Source organism: Lolium perenne, chromosome 2 (assembly GCF_019359855.2).
Source record: "Lolium perenne isolate Kyuss_39 chromosome 2, Kyuss_2.0, whole genome shotgun sequence".
NCBI lineage: Eukaryota > Viridiplantae > Streptophyta > Magnoliopsida > Poales > Poaceae > Lolium > Lolium perenne.
The window spans coordinates 216,500,155-216,522,301 of NC_067245.2; the positions used below are offsets into that span (position 1 = coordinate 216,500,155).

Here is a 22,147-nt window from a genome sequence, read left to right on the forward strand (position 1 = left end):
CCATATGATAATTCTCAAAAGGTGAGCCATATATAATTACCATTATAATTCACGTTCAATCATTTTATATATCAAATTTTCACATATATATATCCTTTTTGATAGAAGCGGAAGGCAGACGATGTTGTTGCATGTTCTTCTCCAATCTTTAAGACTGCGGGTAATGGGTCAGAAGAAGCTCATATAGTTAAGACTGGCTCAACGGAGGAGGATAAGAGGCCTGCCGTCAAAAGAAGACTTAATACTATGGATGTCGATCATGATTTTGGCCCCATAGAGTTGGATGTACCTCTTCACGTGGATAACATCAGTAGTGCAGTATTAGATGGGGTATTTAGTGGAGCCATAGATCATGGTCTTGGTAATATGGAAATTTTAAATATAGATGATTATGGCGTAACGGATTTAGCCTCGGATGACCCAACAGTTCGCCCATGCCTAGACGCGAGCGTGTCTCCAATAGGGGATGTTTCTACCGTTTCGACTACTTCCACGCATGGTATTTATTTTATACATACATTTCTTATGACTATGAGTTTTTATATATACTTTCCTCTTTTGCATACTTATTTATTTTGACCGTTTTCAGGTACTGTGGACGCTATGACTTCGAGCGAGGACATGTCGACAACGACTGTAGTGCCGCTCATGGACGTTTCTTCCCTCACACAGCCTTTTGTGGAGGCCACTAAGTTAGCATTGGAGAAGATTGTCGCGGGGACAAGTGCATCCACTATTATTGAACCTCAACACCAGGAAATCTTGCGGGTGCTGATTTCAAATCTTCCGTGTTCGCCTCAAGTCGCTTCGGCTCGAGAGGGGTTGGAAAGACTCCTTTTGATCTCCACCGAGATACAGGAAGCTAAAGGAGAAATTGGGAGCGCAACCTCCAACACCAATGTTTTCTCCTCGAGAGCTTTCAGTTCCTGGGCAGCTTGAGAATTGACGTCATGCAGACTATCACGAAGTTTCTTAACTTCAGATTGCTTTTCTGAATACTCCAAGTTCAACTGTGCAAGTTCCTCTTCACCTGCGCGTAATGCTCTAGTAGCGTTGCTCAGTTTAACTGAGAGCACTTCCACCAGCTTGTGCCTCTCCAGTTGTTGCTCTGTCACGGAGGATATCACATCAGATTTTCCTTTTAAGTCACCCTCAAGTGTCGCAACCGCGCTCTCTGCTCTAGTCATAGCTTCAGACTGTTTGGAGGATGCGCTCCCAATTTCTCCTTTAGCTTCCTGTATCTCGGTGGAGATCAAAAGGAGTCTTTCCAACCCCTCTCGAGCCGAAGCGACTTGAGGCGAACACGGAAGATTTGAAATCAGCACCCGCAAGATTTCCTGGTGTTGAGGTTCAATAATAGTGGATGCACTTGTCCCCGCGACAATCTTCTCCAATGCTAACTTAGTGGCCTCCACAAAAGGCTGTGTGAGGGAAGAAACGTCCATGAGCGGCACTACAGTCGTTGTCGACATGTCCTCGCTCGAAGTCATAGCGTCCACAGTAATCTGATGACGGGAAAATGGCGGCGACAAAAATAGCTAATGCGCGTCCACGTCATAGAGACAAATAATATATAAATTTAAAGTTGCGCGAATGTAAATGACTAATATCAAAGATTGCGGTTCATTACTTCCGGAACTCATACATTTGCATATAAACTCCGTTAATTACATCTCCGAAGAGAAAACCCCTGATTAAGAATTCCAACATATCTATTACAAAGGATTGCATCTTATGACTATTACAAAATATAAAAGTAGAAAATCTGAGTCCTCCTCGCTATCGTCGACGCCGCCGTGCTTGGGGGAGCATTTGATCTTCTTCATATTGTTTGTTTGGTGACATATGTGTCATATTTTTACTTGCACTAATATTAGAAGTACAATGAATATGCATGCATCAGATACAATTTTATTTAATCGGCTTAGATGGAATATATTGTTCAATTATTGTAAGGTCATTTGCTTCTTAATTTGCCGACTAAAGTTGTATCTAGAATACCGCATGTAGTTTTGGTCTAGAACATATACGACTCTCTACATGCATGGGGTGATACCTATATGCAGCTAACCTTCATATTTTGGCTAGTGCTAATGGATATATAGTATTATTCAGTTTGCGTGCCACTAGGGCATGCACAGTTTAATTTTTAAATCTCTTTCAGCATGGACGATGCAAGTTAATGATCACATGCAAGTTTGTTTGGTTTTAGCCCTGCGTGCATGTTAAAGCATGTGCCAGGGGATTTCAATATGGGCTGCCCATCGATTTTGGAGGCAAATTTATGGCGACATATGAATTTTCAGACATGACCTTTTGGAGCAGTATAGGTCGCGCAGAGTGTTTTCTATCATTTTGTTCTAGACTAGATCCATCTATTTCAGAGACTTAGCTAGCCAGACTTTGTGGTACGTTTTAAACTGTACCAAGATTTAATATTTGGTAGTTTAATTTATTGGACAATATATGGGATTTTAAAGCTTTTTAGCTTGTGTCAACATGACCAAACCAAAGGCGTAATTTAGTATTATTTTAATTTAAAGCACCTTGGCTTGTGTCAATGTGACCAAACCAAGAGCGTGTTTTTTTATTGTATATATGGTAGATTTATAGCACCTTGGTTTGTGTCAATGTGACCAAACCAAGAGCCAATATACATTTATTTTAGCGGATATTGATTTAAAGCTACTTGGTTCATGTCAATGTGACCAAACCAAGCACTTAATTTTACCACTATTTGATTTTCTAGCAACTTGTTTTGTGTCAATATGACCAAAACAAGAGCCAAATATTTAATATGATATGAATTTGAGCAACTTGGCTTATGTCAATATAACCAAACCAAGGGCATGATTTTAACATGTAATTTTATAGCACTTGTTTTGTGTCAATGTGACCAAAATAAGAGCATAATTTTAGTAACATATGTATTTTGAGCGACTTGGTTTGTGTCAATGTAACCAAACCAAGAGCCATTTGTTTTAGTGATATGTGTATTTTATAGCAACTTGGTTTGTGTCGATATGACCAAAACAAGAGGCAAAATTTCTTATCATATGGGTGTGGATGGTTATATGGATTTAAAGCAACTTGGTTTGTGTCAATGTGACCAAACCAAGAGCAATGATTTAGTACTATGTACTTTTAGAGCAACTTGTCTTGTGTCAATGTGACCAAAACAAGCGCTAATTATTTCATGATTATATGGATTTAAAGCAACTTGCATTGTGTCAATGTGACCAAAACAAGAGCATGGTTTTAATAACATATGTATTTTGAGCGGCTTGGTTTGTGTCAATGTAACCAAACCAAGAGCCATTTGTTTCTTGATTATATGGATTTAAAGCAACTTGGTTTGTGTCAATGTGACCATACCAAGAGCAGCGATTTAGTAGTATGTGTTTTCAGAGCAACTTGTTTTGTGTCAATGTGACCAAAACAGAGCCAATAGTTTTAGGATCATAGAAAGAATGCAATATGAGAGGTAACAATTTAGGAAGAGAAATCCCTAGTTTGTGTCAATATGACCAAACTAGAGATTAGGAGGAGAAATTCCATGGCTTGTGTCAATGTGACCAGCCAAAGAGCAAAGAAAGGATCATATTCTCACCTTCAAGCTGATGTCCTCCGAGTCTTCTCCTTGCGTGTGCAAGGGCAGCGGCCGGCCGGCGGTGGCGGCCAAGCAGCAGCGCTTTTATGCGTGTATGTGGGCGAGCGTATAATGGGAATTCGAGCGATGGATGAATGAGCGATCAGAGAAGCGGTGAAAAATGGAGTCTGTGCCGGGGGTGTATGGAGTCTGATGCTAGTTCCGTCTTTGAAACATTGAAGGACTGGGGTGCAACGCCAAATTAGGAAGTCGCTTCAGCTTGTTTTAATAAGATGCTTATTAGGCTTGTTTGCTTGAGATAATGTGAACCAGCTTTTTTTGCAACGTAGTACTGGGTACTTTACATGCATGCTACCTTCACGTTGAGCTGTATATGACTGAACTTATTTATTCATGGCTCATGCAGTTTCATTTTTTTTTGTGTACTCTCAATACTGGGAGCTTTATTATGCGATGCACTTGTTGAGCCGTTGTTTTCATCTTGAATAGGCTAATACGAGCCATTTATTTTAGACCTTGGGCTATAAAGACATGCGCGTATATTTCCAGTGCGCCTGTTTTATGCTTAGCAAGGTAAATTTATTTGTGTTTGCCTTATTTATTAATTATGTGTGCGATGTTATGGCTCGCAGGTTATTGGAGTTTCCTTATAGAGACAGTTTAGACTCGTAAGATATTGGAGTAATATTTTTTTTTAGATAGAGTTTATACTCATGTGGAGTAATTCTATTTCATATTCGCCCCAGTTTATACTCGTGATGGCGTGGAGTAATTCTCTTTTATATTCGCCCCAGTTTATACTCATGATGGCTTGGAGTAATTTCCTTTATATATGCCCCAGTTTATACTCGTGATGGCGTGGAGTAAATTTTCTTTATATTTGCCTCAGTTTATACTCGTGATGGCGTGGAGTAATTCTATTTTATATTCGCCCCAGTTTATACTCGTGATGGCGTGGAGTAATTCTATTTTATATTCGCCCCAGTTTATACTCGTGATGGCTTGGAGTAATTTCCTTTATATTTGCCCCAGTTTATACTCGTGATGGCGTGGAGTAGTTTTCGTTTATATTTTATTTTGAATTTTGCAATCAGTTTAGACTCGTGAATGCTAGGAGTAATTTTCGTTTATATTTTATTTTGAATTTTGCAATCAGTTTAGACTCGTGAATGTTAGGAGTAGTTTTCTTTGTATTTTCCGTTTTGGGTTTTGCAATCAGTTTATACTCGTGAATGCTAGGAGTAATTTTAACTTATATTTTTTTTTGGATTTTAGAATCAGTTTAGACTCGTGAATGCTAGGAGTGGTTTTCTTTGTATTTTCTGTTTTGGGTTTTGCAATCAGTTTAGACTCGTGAATGCTAGGAGTAATTTTGACTTATATTTTTTTTTTTGGATTTTGCAATCAGTTTAGACTCGTGAATGCTAGGAGTGGTTTTCTTTGTATTTTCTGTTTTGGGTTTTGCAATCAGTTTAGACTCGTGAATGCTAGGAGTAATTTTGACTTATATATTTTTTTGGATTTTGCAATCAGTTTAGACTTGTGAATGCTAGGAGTGGTTTTCTTTGTATTTTCTCAAGCGTAGTAACGCTTAAGGAATTTCCCATTTACTGGGGATGGGGAATATGTGCCGTCTGGCGAGATGATTTGGTATGCGCCGCTAGAATAAACTTCTTTTATGACGAAGGGACCTTCCCACTTAGGTTCAAATTTTCCTTTCATTCGCCGCGTGATATTCATAGGGCGAATGACGGCGAGAACCAAATCTCCTTGTTTAAATGACCTTCTTTTGACGCGTTTATCGAAAGCTCGAGACATTCTAGCTTGGTATGCCTCCAGATTTTGTAAGGCTTGCAGTCGCTTGCCTTCGAGTCTTTCTAATTCATCGAGGCGTAATTGTGCTGATTTATCTTCTGATAGTTTTTCATGGGTAGCGACTCTTAATGAAGTAATTTGCACTTCCAAAGGTAGAACCGCTTCTCCTCCAAATACCAGAGAATAAGGTGTCATTCCCGTTGGAGTGCGCGTAGTGGTTCTGTATGCCCATAGGGTTTCGAGAAGTTTTTCATGCCACTCGCGTTTATTCTTTGATACAACTTTCTTTAGTAATTTGCAGAGGGTTTTATTGAAGGCTTCTGCTTGTCCATTAGCGGCTGGATTATATGCCGTAGAATAATTATGAATTATCTTAAATTTTGAGCATAATTTGTCCACTTGTTTGTTTTTAAATGGGGTTCCATTATCAGACATGATCCGTGCTGGAACGCCGAAACGATATATGAGTTGTGTTCTTATGAAATGTTCTACATTCTCCGCTTTATCCTCTTTTAGTGGTGTAAGCTCTGCCCACTTGGAGAAATAATCGGTCGCGGCTAGAATGAACTTGTGACCTTTAGACGACGGTGGATGAATTGGCCCTACTATATCCATCCCCCACATTTCAAAAGGCCATGACATGTTCGTCGCATGTAACGGCTCGTGCGGTTGATGTATAAAATCACTGTGCACTTGACACTCATGACATCTCTTTGCAAATTTAACGGCATCATCGAACATAGCGGGCCAGTAGTATCCTAAATGCCTCAATTGGTAGTGTGTTTTAGGACCCGATTGGTGCGAACCGCATATTCCAGCGTGCACCTCATTTAAGGCCTCCATAATTTCATTTCCGGCAAGGCAACACAACAATATGCCGTCATGAGAACGCCTATAAAGCGTGTTGTTGATGCATGTATAATGGATCGATCTTTTGCGAATTCTAGACCGTTCACTAGTATCCATAGGTAGGTATCCATGAAGTAGATATTCTAGGAACGGTGCTCGCCAATCCCCTACCTCAATCTCACATATATCGGCTGTCATCACTGAAGATGTCGTCGCTTCTTCTTCCTCAGCAAATACGGGTAGTATTCTTCGCTCTTCCACATGTACGTCCATTGTTTCATGTGAATTTAGTGACATACTAGCAGCTAGACCAGCTAAGGCATCCGCCTTTTCATTTTGATTCCTAACTATATGCTGCATTTTTAGATCAGCAAATATAGCCATGAGTTCTTTAGCCCTTTTGAAATATGGCAGCAACTCTTGTTTCTTCACCATGTAAGTTCCCAGTAGCTGATTAATTACTAACTGTGAGTCTCCATAAACAGAGAGCGTATCGAGTCCCATGTTTATAGCTATCTCAAGACCGATGATAAGAGCTTCATACTCAGCTGAATTATTTGATATTGCTGATGTTAGAGTGAACGAATATGGGATCACTCCTTCACTAGGCGTGATGAACACAACTCCAGCACCTGCCCCAGACTGCCGACTTGCTCCATCGAAGTACATTTGCCATGTTGAATTAGTAACCAATGTGGCAAACACATCTTCATCTAGTAAGTCATCATCTATGGGAAAATCATCTGGGATCGGATGTGCCGCAAGGAAGTCAGCCAAAGCTTGGCCTTTTATAGCCTTTTGAGGTACGTATGTGATGTCAAATTGGGACAAAAACATTGCCCATTTAGCTAATCTCCCTGAGAGCACCATTTTATTTAAGATATATCTGAGAGGATCTGCTCTTGATACTAAATGCACCGTGTGTTCTAACATGTAATGTCGCAATTTTTGTGCAGCGAAAACCAATGCGAGACATATTTTTTCCATATCCGGATAATTGCACTCAGCCCCTACTAAGGTACGACTAAGATAATACAGAGACATCTCTTTCCCTGCATCGTTATTTTGGGCTAAGAGAGCGCCTAGCGAAGTAGGCATAGCAGCAGTATAAAGGATCAATGGCCGATCCTTCACTGGCGCACCTAGCACGGGAGGGTTTATCAAATATTTCTTAATTTCCAAAAATGCATTTTGGCATGCTTGATCCCATTCGAATGGGACTCCCTTTTTCATCAGTCGTGAGAAAGGTTTGCATCTCCCGGACAAGTTTGAAATAAACCTTCTTATGTATGCTAAATGGCCCTGTAGACTCTTTAATTTTTTGAGGTTCACGGGTGGTGGCATTTTAACAATTGCTTGTACTTTGGATGGGTCAATTTGAATGCCCTTCTTTGTCACTATAAATCCCAGAAATTTACCTGAAGATACCCCGAAAGCACATTTCATTGGGTTCATCTTTAGGTTATGTTGCCTAAGGCGTTCGAACACTATAGCGAGATGCTTTAGGTGATCTTGTTCATGCTTTGATTTTACAACAATGTCGTCTATATAACATTCAACAATATCGTATAGCAACCCGTCGAGGATGACTGTCATGGCTCGCTGATACGTAGCTCCCGCATTTTTTAACCCAAAAGGCATAACTTTATAACAGAATATACCTTTAGGCGTGCGGAAAGCTGTTAATTCTTCATCTTCCGGCGCCATTTTTATCTGATTGTAACCGGAATAACCATCCATGAAAGAGAATATTTCATGCCCCATAGTAGCATCAACTAGTATTTCCGAAATTGGAATCGGGAAATCATCTTTGGGGCATGCTTTATTCAAATCCCTGAAATCTACACATACACGAGTCTGACCATTTTTCTTTTTGACAGGTACAATACTAGAGACCCATATGGGGTATTTGACTTCTCTAATAAAACCTGCGGCTATTAGCTTGTCCACTTCAACCTTTATTTTTGGGAGTATTTCTGGACGATACTTTCGTTGTGCTTGTTTCACCGACGCAACGTCGTCTTGGATGGCGAGGCGATGGACAGCTACTTCCGGGTTTAGTCCGGGCATTTCTTCATAAGTCCAGGCAAACACATCTCTATTTGCACAAAGAAATTCATAATATTTTTCCTTATTTTCCTTGGAGAGATGTTTACTAATAAAAATTGGACGAGGATCGTCAGTCGTACCAATATTTATTTCTTCCAAGTCATCGACAGTGGGCTGGTTGCCATCTTCCATTTGTGGAGATGCTTCCGGCATGTCCATGAATTCAGTCGAAGCCATGCATACTTGGTATCCTATCCCGTGTTTCTTTTTTTCTAAAACTTGGTCTTGATGTAGAGCTTCGCGTTGTTCTGGGGATAACACCTTTTCGAATGGCGCTAGCTGCCCGCGGCCATCACATAGGGATGGGCCGGCAACAACGTCATAACCCATTCGCTGCATCATATACAAGACTTTGTTATCATACAAAGAAATGGGTAGAGATTCATCATCTTTGTTTAACATGGATATGTTCGTCACATTTTTATTTTTAGTTCCGCTGGTGCTTGAACCGAGCGGCTCTTTTCGGGACTGTTTTATTCTATATTGTACCAAAGGAGGCAAAGGAGTTGGGAAATTAGTACCTTTCGTGTCACGTGATTTATCTATGACACGAAATATTGGGTCACCCTCTTTCCTTTGGCTGCTTGGTATGTATTGGTACGTCTTCTTTCTTAATGAGGAGTCTGCAACCATTTTTTCTGCGATATTTGCCTCGGGTATAGACACTGACTTTGGTTTCTTCACCTTATCAACAGGCTCAAAATAAAACTTTGCGTCAGCATAGAATGATTCAGCAATTGTGAATGGCTTTTTATCAGCAAATATACGGACTGTTTCTCCTATCTGATCCGTATATTTGATACACTGATGGAGTGTAGATGGTACGACATGATTGTCGTGCAACCAAGGACGCCCAAGTAAGGCATTATATGAGGTAGTGGCATCAATGACGTGAAACTTCACATACGTGGATAGTGTATCCAATTTCAGAACCAATGAAATGGTTCCCATGGCCTCTTGTCCTGATTGGTTGAAACCATGTATCACCACATTAGACTTGTTCAAATCTCTCTTGGAATATCCAATCTTATTAAGTGTACGTAATGGTAGTAGATTTATAGCTGATCCACCATCTATCATTATGCGATTTGTTGGCAAGATATCAATCTCACCGTACATGAGCAGAGGTCGGTTATGCTTCTTTGAGCCTAACAGTCTGTCCTCATCCGTGAAAGTCACATTTAGAACTTCAGATTCTTCTACCTCGGTTTGAGAAACTTCTACTCTGTAATCTTCAGGAAACGTGAGTGTCGTGACGAGGGCTTTCCGCATATCAGATGAAAGACACAAAGCATCATACACAGATAACATGGCTGGTATTTTCTTCAAATGTGTGATTACATCATACTTGACTGGCACCCTACATGCAGGGTCAGTCAAATCATTCGGAACTGCATCCTTACTTTTTGGCTCCTTCCTAGGTGGGGGATGTGGGTCTGCTAGTTGGCGACCTGATCTAAGATGAACCTGATCAACTTCTAATGGTTCTTCTTCAGGAAAACAAAGAGACTCATCTTCATCCTCGAACACACCAATAGTGAGAACGTTGAATTCTTCACTAGGGACCTTCATGCGCTTCGTGGTGTGCTGATATATCTTTGGTGCGAAGCGCAGAGGAGGAGCTTCTTCCATCACTCGGGGTAGTACACGACGTTTTGACCGCCGCTGCCCCCGATCTTCGGATCCTCGAGATGCGGAGAAGCCGGGCCATACACCATGGTTGCAGGGTACGTTAGCCGCTTCTTTATGCTGATCCTGGGCTTCCGAATGGCCTGGAATGATCATGGGAGAATATCCATATTCCAATATCAGTACTTTATCATTGTAAGTTGCTCTCGTATCTGAAGAAGCACAACTCACCGAATCATCTTGAAGGGTGGCGACATTTGCTGACGCCATCTTCTTTCCCTTCGTCATACTTTTGAGGAGATCCGCATCGATAGTCCCCTCGTCAATCATTTTCTGGATGATATTCTTTACCACGAAGCAATCTTTGAGTGTATGGCCCAAGATGCGATGGTAATGGCAGAAGTTTGGTTCATTGAACTTTGAAGCTTCTTCCGGCCTTTTGGGATTGGGAAGTTCTATAAGTTTCAACTCCTTTAAACCCGCAAAAAGATCATCAATTTCTTCTACCGGAAACGAATACTCCCTGTTTTGACGCTCGCTGAGAGTTGGCCTCCTAGCAAGCGGTGTGCCTCTTTGCTCTTGGTTCCTTGGCGCACCTCTCCCGGACTGGAAGTGAGGGCTCATAGTTGTTTCCATCGCTTGGGCTGACCTTGGCTTGCTTGGTGGTTTCTCCCGCTGGCCACTTTTCTCCATAGGTTTATTGAATGTCGGCTTTGTTCGACGAGCTCTAAGCTGCATATAGTTCTCTATATCTGTGGCTTTAGAGGCTAGCTCTTCAAATGTTATTGGCCGCACTCCTTGTAACTGCACGGCCACATCAGAAAGCAGGTTATTTGTGCACATGCGCACTGCTTCCGGCTCAGTGATTGGCTGTGGGCAATGTAGACTTAGATTTCTCCATCTATTAATGAAATCAGCTGCCTTCTCATTCATGCCTTGCTCAGTCTGGGTTAACTCTGTGATGCCTACAGTCCTTTGGGTACTGTAAAATCTCTCAAGGAAAGAATTCTGCATTTGTTCCCATGTTTTGATTGAACTGGGTGCTAGCTTGCTGTACCAAGTGAAGGCATGGCCAGACAATGTTTGCACGAACTGTCTCAACAAAAGTGCCCCATTATGAGCTGTGTCTTGGCAAGCTGCAAGGAAATGGGCAATGTGCTCATGTGGTGACCCGCTTCCATTAAACTTGCTAAACTGCGGCTGCCGATAGTTGCTTGGGAAGGGAACGAGGTCAACGTCCAGAGGATATGGCTTGACATAGCCTGGCCGCATGGAGTGATGATTTTGCATCAGCTGCGTCTTAACTCCTTCAGCGATCATTCTTTGGATCGCCTCAAGGCTAAGTGCAGCTCCTCCTGATTGGTTACTAGTACTTGCACCACCATGCCCTTCGCTGCTTTTATTCAGGTTATCACTCATCTTATTTCGCAGGGCTGCTAGCTCATCATCTCTTTGCTGAAGTGCAGCCGTAAGGGTGGCCAATTGTTCCTCAATCGAGCGAGCTTCATTTGTCACTAGGACTTGCTCGGAGTGACCCATGTGGCCACACGGCTGATCCATGTGTGGCTCACGCTCACTTTCCGAAGGACAAGGGGTGCCATCTGATAGGGGATTATAAGACCCACCATCGCTTGACCTGAGATCTTCATTGTCCGAACTCTTCTGGCTTCGTGTCTTTCGGCGAGGACCTTCTACGACAGTCTTGCGTGCTTTCTTTCTCCTGAAGTGTGTTGATGCGGAGGATGTCTCACTAGTGTCTGTTAGCACTCTAACACCAATTGGCAGTGAGTTAAACACTTCAAATGAGTTGCTTGAAACTCTGTTCCGAGCTGGCCATGGAGTGAGCGTTGTGGCTCCTTTTCTTGATGTATCTTCTGATTTCTTGCTCACTTTTCCTTTACTGACTTGACTTGAAGACAAAGAACTTTTTCCTTCTATTCTGCTGTAACCTGAATCAGCACGTACAGCCATCTCTCTTCTCTTCAGAGCTGCACGCTTTGCACTTGCACGACCAGCCTGCGTGACATACTCTCTTCTCCTCGGCTCTTCTTTTACAAACTCTTCATACTCCGACCATTTGGCGAGAGCATGAGCTCGGCGCATGATTTCGCCACCAACATCATCTGCTGACATAGAGTGGCCTGGCAACATCTCTTTCAGTGCTTGGCCCACATTCCTTGTCATGATTTTGTGGAATTCAATATTACGCCTTCCACGGATTCTTGCATTAGCATTCCTATCTCTGTTTCTGATGGGGTATGCAATTTGTTTCCGCTGACGACTTGCTTCAGTGGACTCGACGGGCGCTGGAAAGTCGACCCATGCTTGATGAGCACTCTGCCGGCGACGACGGTGGTGAACGGGGTCAAATGAACCTTCAGATGATGGACACGGCATTTGTACCGATGATGACAAGGGGTCTGAAATTGTTGCTGTTGGGTCGACATGACCTGTCCTCATATCATCTGGAGTGAGGTACACCCCCTACCACATGAGCGAGCGTTTGGTACTCGGCTCAGTGCATGTGGGGAAGAACTCGGGCGCATCAACCCGAAGATGCGGTAGAGGAGATTTAGTACCTTCCACCATCGCCGCTTTTCCTTTCTCCGCCGCGGAAGCCTTATAAGCTGCCGCCGGCGTGTTTGAAGTAGGCTTGTATGAGCCTACCCCTGATGTTTCATGGAGAGCCATGCTTGGTGCGCCCACCTTCAGTTTGGAAGGAGTGAGCGGCACCACAACTTTGGTCGATGTAGTCGATGAAACTGGCTCATGTCTTGTTGGAGTAACCGGTGCTGAAACAGACCGCGCCGATGATGTGATCTTTAGTGGAGCTGCTCTTTTGGCAAGAACAGGCCACTCTTTAAGTGTGTTCTGAAACGTCATCGGAGCTCCCTGGCTTGCAGGCTTGTATGATACCTTTTCAAAACCAGGAGGAACCGAATCAGATGGAGCAGCCTTGTGCACACTCATGTGCTGCTCATATACAGCAGCTCTTGCAGCTCTTGCCGCAGCTCTCATCCTTCTCTTAGCTGACTTTGACATCACAGGAACAAACCCATCTCTTGGTGCTGATGAAACCTCTTCTTCTTTCTCTTTTTCAGGAGATGCAGCTGTAGTCTTCCAGCTTTCACTTGCTGCATTCACAAGTGTACCGTATGGCACATCAAGCCATAGGTCACCGAAGCGGAGGGTCACAAACTGCTGAACTTGCCCCTCCATACCTTCATATGAATCAAGAAAACCACATATTAGTTTTCTTTCATATTTCTTTGAATATATTTATTTCGCAAAGTATGACATATGTGCTTCGCAAAATCATATGATGCAATCCTATGTTGGAAATCAGAGATGAGGGGAGAAATAGGTCCCACCGGGCGTGCCAGAATCTGAAGACGGGAAAATGGCGGCGACAAAAATAACTAATGTACGCGTCCACGTCATAGAGACAGATAGTAATTTTAATGCGTAAATGCATAAGGTAAATAAGAGGGATCAAACATTGCAGGTACTTTATTTCCAGAACTTTCACATTTACATAAAAGAACTGTTAATTACATCTCCGGAGAGAAAACCCCTGATTAAGAATTCCAACAATAGCTATTACATGGCACTACAACATATGAGTACTACAAATTGTAGAAACTAAAGTCCTCCTCGCTGCCGTCGTCGTCGTCATCGTCGTCAGTATGCTCGGGGAGCACTTCATCTTTCTTTAAGTTATCATATTTTTGACATCATTTGAATTTAGCATATCGGTCATACTTTGCACTTGCACTAATATGAGAAGTACAAGCAAAGATACATGCATGAGATGCATCGATCATATATTCAATTCGCCTAGTGACCATGTTGTTTAAGGTTGTTTCACTGTAATCAACCAACTGGAGCAGCATCTAAAATAGCGCATGTTATTTTACCGTATACCATGCAAGAGCTACTCTACATGCCTGCGTCAATAGCTACTTATAATTAGCAGCAAAGCTTTTTGTATTTCTTTTGCTACTGAGAGATGCAGTACTGACTTACTTTGGAGCAGACTACATTTTAAATTTACTAGTCCTACGTACATGTGTCAGGACGAAGGGGGATATTCATATGGGGGTGCTAATCCATTTTCAGGAACTTTATAGTAGCAGATATATATATGCAGACTTTTGAATGACATTTGGAGCATGATAGCTCGTATGAAGAACTTATTTCATTTTGTATTCTAGACTAGATAAATCTGTTTCAGCGATCCATCAAGCTAGACTTTGTCGCACATTTTAAATTGTACTATGATTTATTATATGGCCCATGCTATATTTTTAACATGCAACAAGTTTAATTTCTACTCAACTTCATTATATTACTAGCATGATGGTTAGTGAAAAATGCATGTTGATTTGGCTAGGCACAATTCTACCCTACATTTTTTGGATAGGTGTGCCACATGAGAATTTGATTAATTTTGGCCTCACTCGTGTTATGGCTAGCGCCGTGTAGCAATATGCCCACGTGTAGCATAACCGAGTGAAGTATGGATATTTTCTCTTTGTTTGTGTCATCACTAGCAAAGCATACCCTGTAGCTAGACAAGAGTACCTATCAATTTATATTTTGGAGAAGCATGATGACAATTACCAATTCAATCTAGTTATATAAGACCAGACTTTGCATAAAGTAAATGTCATGCATGTCGCTAGCCAATGGTGATGATTGCTTCCAGCTACGTAGCTTGCTTAGTTTCTAGACATTTAATATTTCATCTAAGATTTAGACTATATGACAGTCATGATTTCTCACATGAAGTTGCAAGCATTGGACCATCGTACATATGGGCTAGTGAGGTACGATTTACTTAACTACACTACACGGCTAGCATAACAACTTTGGCTCATATGCATTTAGGAAACTAGACTATCATCTTATATGGAGAAACTAGTCCAGAATTTCTATAGCATAGCAATATGAATTTTGATTATACATTTATCCTTGATTTGTATCAACATGGAGATTGGAATCGCCATGTGACCGAATCAAAAAGGGTTTTAATTAATATGTGCACCTAAATTGTATCATCATAGGATCAAAGATCACAATGAGACCAAAATTAGGATTTGGTTGATTATCCCGATTTGTATCTTCATGGGATTTCACCATGAGACCAAAACAAGGGATATATTAATTTGGGCAGGTTAGAGCAATATGTGCAATCCAACCAATATCTATTTTAGTTCTATTCTTGAATTGTGCCACATGAGACCAAAGATCATCATGAGACCAAACAAGATATGAACTTGGTTCTATTCTTGAAGTGTATCACATGAGATCAAAGATCATCATGAGACCAAATAAGATATGAACTTTGGTTCTATTCTTGAAGTGTATCACATGAGATCAAAGATCATCATGAGACCAAACAAGATATGAACTTTGGATTATGAAGGGATTTGAAACTAGAAAATACATGTGTTACATGGAGCAACAATCACCATGGGAGCAGGAGAGTATGAACCTTCTTTTTATTACCTTTGCGTGGAGATGTAGGAGCACAGGCGTGTTCTGTCGGCAGCGTCGGCGACGATCGGCCGGCAACGCGTACAACGAACGGCCGGCTGCGCGTATGTACGAGTATGGCCTAGCAGCAGCAGCGATGGACTAATTTGGTGGGGTATCGGCGATGCGTATGGCGAATGACGATCAGTGAATGGTGATTAGCCATGGCTGTCAGTTTGCTGCTCTTTATATAGGCAGATGTCCCCGAGACGGCGCGCACGTACTCTAGATCGTGGGCACAGGCGTGGGCGTCGTGGATGGTTTGCAGATTGGGGACTAAGTTTTCTAGCGTGGACTCATAGCTGCATCGAGCGATGGAGGCCGGCCAGAGCATATTACCCATTAGCTCGTTATTTGTATGGGCTTTGGGAGCGTCATTGATTTAAGTAAGCTAATTGCATGGATATGGGCCATGGGCTGGGTGTATTATTCTATGTTAATTAAGGCACGGTGCCGCAAAATCCATGCAATCTAAAGTTGCACGTAGTTGGTTTGGTCGTGGCTCAATAACATGTAAACTAGCTATATTGTAAGCTGTTAATTCACGATTGCTAGCATAGCTCAATTTCTGCACATGTTGTGAATTTCGCTTTGGTGAAATCTTTCTATGACATATTTAATACGACATGATCGTATTTCATAGGGTTGCCGCGGTGATGCCGATATATTTTTTAATCTCGCGGTTGAATATTCTCGAAAATTTTAGCGTCGCTTGCAACATCATTAGATCAATGTTAGATCATCGATGTTAATATATAAATTTATATTGGAATTTTAGGCCAAAATCTTATTTTGTTTAGAATTCATTTCTTTGATTATTCAATTTGTCACGTTTCATACTCATCGGCTATCTAGTATTACTTAAGATAAAATCGGTGTCAACAACCGTGAATGAACAGTGAGGATTAGGAGAGCATTTGAGCCGAGCTAGGTTCCGAAACGAATTTTTGTGTCATCGTTTTTTTTTTTTTGACAAATTTTCGTGTTCTTCGTCATCTTTAGGTTTTTTTTTGACAATTTTTCGTGTCATCGTCATCTTTAGTACCTCTTCTTGGGACGGGCCAGGCTCTTGGGCTGTTAAATTTTAAGTACTGAGGCCAATGTACGGCCCGAGAAGAAAGACCGACCAGAATCAGCCCATGATTTCGTGCCAAACTCGGACCCTACGACCGGGCTGGGCTATCTCTACTACTTAAAAAGAAGGAACGTGTTCCCCTTCTCTCCCTACTTTCGTCGTCCGTCCAACCTCCCCACGTGGCTTCGTCGTCTCGCAAATCACGCCCCGCGGAAGAAACGCTTCGTCAAAATGTACCCAGTCAACCCCCAACCACGTCCATACAGCTCCTCTCCAATCGGCACGCCGCCTGCATCTTCGGCTCCCTCGTCCCTCCCCGCGCCATCCACCTCATCTCGCACTGCACCCGCCATGGCAACGGGCTGAATGCATCCTGCAGTGGACGGACGGTCAGCATCTCCTGCTCCATCCCGACTCGAACTGAGAATCCGCGCCGGCCGGCCTGAATGCATTTTCGTTTAGAACCGAAGATCCGCACCGCCACGCAGGATCCGGATTTGGCCATGTTCCCTGGATGCCGCCGCGCTGAGTTCACCGACCGGCTGGCTCAGATCCACGCATCCTTATCATCAAGAAGACACCCTCCGTGTAGCACCAGAAATCACATCGTTGTTGCCGCCGCCTGCATTTCACGCTCGACCCCACTTTCCCCCGTCCCCGTTTGAGCTCGCCTTGATTTCTAGCCGCCGCCGCCGCTGTTCCCCACCTCCGGAGCCGTGCTCTCCTCCCGTCAGCGGGGAGAAGCCGCTCCCCAGCGGGATCTCCACCTCTCCGGTGTGGGGAACGGCCACGACCTCTCTTGCCCTGCCCTGTGTCTTGTCCGGAATTCATCAGTCAGGCCGTCCCCAAACCTCCACGTAAGTACATGATCATATATGCTCTTAATTTATTCGTTTTGGTGATCCTTCAGATGCGAGTAAGTAGATCCTTTGGGATTAGCAGCAACCGCCCATCTATCTATTCATTTTCTCTTCAGATCCGGCTATTTTATTGTGTTTGAAAGATATGTGTGCTTGCTGCAAGTAGATCCTGGTATTGAAGAACTCAAATTTGTGTGCTTTTGTTGTTAGTGGATCCTGATGGAGAAGAACTTATATTTACACAACTTTTCCCTACAACGAAATGGTGCTAAACATGTAATTGATTTCTCAAATGAGAACGTCTCTTGACTGTGTAGATTCTAAAGGGTCGGATGACATAGCTGTTATCAATAATTATGAGACCGATGCATAACTTATTGAGGAAGGGCGGAGAGCACGAATGTTCAGAATTTGCTGCAGAGTTGTATCCTGATGTAAAGAAGAATGTGGATATTTCAGTAATTGGAGCTGGAGAGAGCATATCCTTACGACGTATAATGGCCTTATCTTATCAATTTTTAATTTATCAGCTCTTTGATATTTCACAGATTAGAAACTTCTTGGTAGAGTAGAAACTAATTATACCTTAGATATGGTGTTAATTGTATTCATTATTTCATGCAGGTTTGACAAAAGAATCACCAATTTTGCTGAGGACAAGTTTAAGAGCGAAGGAATAGATCTGAGCTCCGAAGGAACACATGACCGCTGCTGCAGTGTTGGAGTGCAGTGTCTATGGTCGTCGAAGCGCTAAATCCCCTATATTCAAAGGCCACCAGATATACAACTACACTCTGAAAATGCCATTTCTGTCGCTCTAACCGATGGCGGCCTTTTATATGCACACCAAGATTCAAGAATTGATGAAGTAGGCATCGGGTTGTCTTTGATGTCAGTTTGCAAGAACATCTTTTCATATCCCATTACACCGTTCGCTTTCTTCTCTATTGCGGAAAGAAATGAAGAAATGTTTTGGAGAGGATGCCAAACAAGAGGAATGTTCAGCTGTGCAGTCCAGTGAGTTCTTCTCTCAGGTACTTAGAGGTTGTGAGCCTTAATGGTTTGCTTCAGTTGTGATGGAGCATCCTTTATGAGTGAGAGTATTTTGTGCACAAGTGCGTGCTGGAATGTGGTGTAAGAATGGAGATGCGGCTATACTGAGTGCTGAGTGGTACCGCTTGGTGCAATGTTAATTTTTTACTGACCCCATATGCATTGCTATTCAATAACAGTCCTGAAGTTATATTGTTACCTCTTTCCAGGCTTGAACAGGTCTTGGACTCAGATCTGTTTCTGCTTCAGTGCCGTGCTGCATAATCTTCGTCAGAGTTCTTTGTGAGGACCATTCAAGAGAGATTTGGTTTATCAAATTATACATCTTTGGAACTCGGAGAACAGAATGAGTAAGCTCCAAGTTGTTTTATCATGCCAACTTTTGTTTCTGTTAACATATTGCTTCTTAAGATTTTAGTGTTGCATGTTTATACTTTTGCGTTGATAATCCATTCAACCTCATTCTTGCTTGTGTCACTACTCGCTAAATCAAGGTATTCAATTATGAAGTTAGCATGATTTGAATGTTTTTTACTTACTTGCCAGAGAAGCTTTGGTGTTGCATTATCATCGAGTTCAAAGTTCTCACACTTGGGGCTTTAGCTTCTTAATTGCAATAGCAATTTATCATGCTAAAGGTATTCTCGAAATTTCTTTAATTTTTGGCTAAGTTTACATGATTTAATTTTTAAATCATTTGCTTGGTCTGGGACAGTTGGTACACGTTGGTATTCTTGGACCAAATGTAGGAATACTATAGCAACAATATTGAAGCAGGAAAACTTTTCATCAGTTTCCAGAGCTTTCATAAACTTCTCCGTTTGAATACGGTAGCAACGGAATTGGATCATTTTCCTACTTTTCATCAAATGTAGGAATAGTATAGCAACAATATCCTTGGTACACGTTGGTTTGCATGCCGGATTGGTGGTCAGTGAGTAACTGCTATTACATGTGAACTGGTGCACGATATCTAGATGTGCCTGTTTAGTTGCTCTAACTGCAATTGGTGCTTGTTCTATGATATAGATGATACCGCTAATGACATGGAGTGCGGCCACCATGAACGAGGAATAAGAGAATCTGATTCGGAGGGTGAAGAGTACGACCATTTGGTATGTCCAACAATTACTTTATATTCGAGAGATCGAGACTTATCTATTTGAACAAGCCTTCTTTGCTTACGCAAGTTTTTTTACAAAGCAGCTGAATGTTGGTGGTTCCTGTGGGCAATTGATTATCCCATTTCTGCAGTTACCTCCATAACAAAAAGTTCAGCAAAGAATATTTTTGGAATGACTCGATTGAGCAGATGGTACGCTGCTGATTTTTCTATAATGGATGACATGATAATGATGTATAGGTCGACCAACTTAAGCTATAGTGGAGATTTACGAGATTCCAACATTTTCTAGCTCCAGTTTGGAAGCTTATACTGCAAATGGAGAAAATATACTATATATTTCCATTTCTATCTGTCAAATGTATTTCCATTTCTATCTATCAAATGTTACTTTGAATATTAGGCTCTTTCCTTGAGGTGAGACATTCAGCAAATGTAGACAATGTACTAGATATTTCTATACCTATGATCAGAATGTTATTTTGCACTATGTTGGATTGTGTGAAACTTATTAGGCTGTTTTCTTGAAGCGATACATTTAGCAGATGGGATTGAACTTTTTTCGTTCAAATTAATTACTGTGTCCCGGAGCTCATTTTGCTTTTGGTTGCAGAATGGGATACATATGCTCTTGTTAGCATGGACCTGGTTTTACAATCAACAAGCATTTCATCCTATCCATAGGAGGGATGACAATTTCCTCTAATACATATCTTCACTTCAGTCGCTTGTTCAATGCAACCAATGGAATTCTTTGTAGGCCTCTCCTTGAAAATTTGTGAGCAGAGCCCAGCAGGAGGAGCTTGTCCAGTTTAGCATCTGCTGTAATACAGGGCACCCATTGACATATTTTCATGAAATAGTTTTCGATTAACTTTGCTAATGCGATGCCCATGACTTCTTGTGAGATGGATGTGTTTACGTATTTATGGTGCAAGAAAGTCAAAGTGATTGATCTTAGCCATCTTATGAAGGATCGGTCTACCCTATACGTATTTATGGTGCAAGAAAGTCAAAGTGATTGATCTTAGCCATCTTATGAAGCATCTGTCTACCCTACACGTATTTATGATGCAAGAAACTCAAAGTGATTGATCTTAGCCATCTTATGAAGCATCTGCAGCAGTAGTTACAAAGCGAGCAATACCTATACAGGAGGAAATAAACGAGGAACAATGGTTAAATGGTAGGAAATTGTCAATGTAGAATTTTATAAGCTACTTATATACATAATAATATTTCTTATTAAATGTTGTCAGTGTAAAAAGATATTATATATGTTTCTTTCTAGATGCTTCTTGTTTTGTTGCACTTTTCGGAATTGCTTTAGATATTGTTTTAGGATCAGCCAAGTTTTGTTATGGACACACTTAAGTTTTGTTATGGACAATCTGGAGGTTTGTTAACTGCCATGCACCATCATGTACTGAGGTACAGGTGAGCAAACTCCGCTACAAAATGTTGTTGCCTTCCTGGATCATTATGCTGGGCTAAGATGTACTTGACTACTCAATACTTGCTTCGATTTAAATTTTGTGCCTCTAATACGCAGAGGTTCCTGTTTGGCCCAATTTCATGATTGCTCCATATTTCTGAAATTATTGGACCAAGCATACCTGGATCTATTTTTTCTAGGAGAAGATTTGAACATTTGATAATTTCTAAAATTACTGATAGAACTTGCCATGTCGTTCATTTCCCTATCGGTTTAGACATGAAGGAAATTGAGCAAAAAATATGGAAAATAAGAAGAGACCGCCCTTGAACCTGTATGCACCTTTACCCATATTTTAAATTGACCTTGAAGTTTAGATAATGGTGTGTGCTACATATTGATATATTTGTTCTCTCTCTACAATGTTGACAGGCATGATTATGAACTTTTTAGAGTAGGAAAAGAGGGCATGCAATATATTTTCCAAATTACTTTATTTTTCTTTTGTGAAAAATATACATTCCTGCTGTAATGTAAGAAACGAACCTTTAAGAATCTGAATGCCATATGTAAATCAGATTTGTACAATTTTACTTCTTAATTATCATGTCTAAATATTGTGTAGAGAACCCTCTGATATACTCCCTTCGATCCGATCAGATCGACTTGGAGCATATGCAAGGCTAGCCTATATAGTTTTACTGAAATAATTATTTGACGAGTGTGAAAATTGTGTATAGTATTCAAAATTGTGGTGTAGACTTCCTATGTTGCAGTAGTTTATGTTCCCGTATGGCAACTATTACTCTAAATATATTGTTGTATTTGTCTTGAGACCAAGTTATGTGTCATCTTTTTTTGGTGTTCAGTGATGATTGATGTTTATATTTTACCATTTTTTTGTCTTTTACATGTTTTGTTACCTGTGTCACGCTGTCTCATTACGACGATCCAGACAGATGTGGACCACGAAACACTAATAAGAAGACCTAGAACTTTAAACCATACATATGCATAACAATGTTGTCTTGTTATTGCATTTGGTATTAGC

The 22,147-nt window shown here is 41.4% G+C and overlaps 2 protein-coding genes and 1 long non-coding RNA gene across 7 annotated transcripts; 1 reads left to right on the top strand and 2 right to left on the bottom strand.

Moving 5' to 3' along the window:
• Positions 1-797: 797 nt before the first annotated feature.
• LOC127329142 (uncharacterized) lies at positions 798-8,560 on the bottom strand. Its single transcript, XM_051355685.1, has 2 exons — positions 6,446-8,560; positions 798-1,505 (listed from the first exon to the last, which is right to left on the bottom strand). The coding sequence occupies exons 1-2, from the start codon at positions 8,558-8,560 to the stop codon at positions 798-800; spliced, it is 2,823 nt and encodes a 940-aa protein (XP_051211645.1).
• Positions 8,561-9,805: 1,245 nt separating this feature from the next.
• Positions 9,806-11,218, bottom strand: LOC127330437 (uncharacterized). The gene is made up of 2 exons (XM_051356644.2): positions 10,244-11,218; positions 9,806-10,155 (listed from the first exon to the last, which is right to left on the bottom strand). The coding sequence occupies exons 1-2, from the start codon at positions 11,024-11,026 to the stop codon at positions 10,015-10,017; spliced, it is 924 nt and encodes a 307-aa protein (XP_051212604.1). The 5' UTR covers positions 11,027-11,218; the 3' UTR covers positions 9,806-10,014.
• Positions 11,219-16,825: 5,607 nt separating this feature from the next.
• Positions 16,826-21,031, top strand: LOC127334854 (uncharacterized). Of its 5 annotated transcripts, none has more exons than XR_011752384.1 (6): positions 16,826-17,482; positions 18,110-18,888; positions 19,085-19,176; positions 19,568-19,653; positions 19,745-19,853; positions 20,275-21,031. It is a non-coding gene; the product is annotated as an uncharacterized lncRNA (long non-coding RNA). The 5 variants fall into 5 exon arrangements; XR_011752386.1 differs by lacking the exon at positions 20,275-21,031 and adding an exon at positions 17,803-17,977 and having other exon boundaries at positions 19,745-20,268; XR_011752385.1 differs by lacking the exon at positions 20,275-21,031 and having other exon boundaries at positions 18,110-18,519; positions 18,748-18,888; positions 19,745-20,268.
• Positions 21,032-22,147: the final 1,116 nt, after the last annotated feature.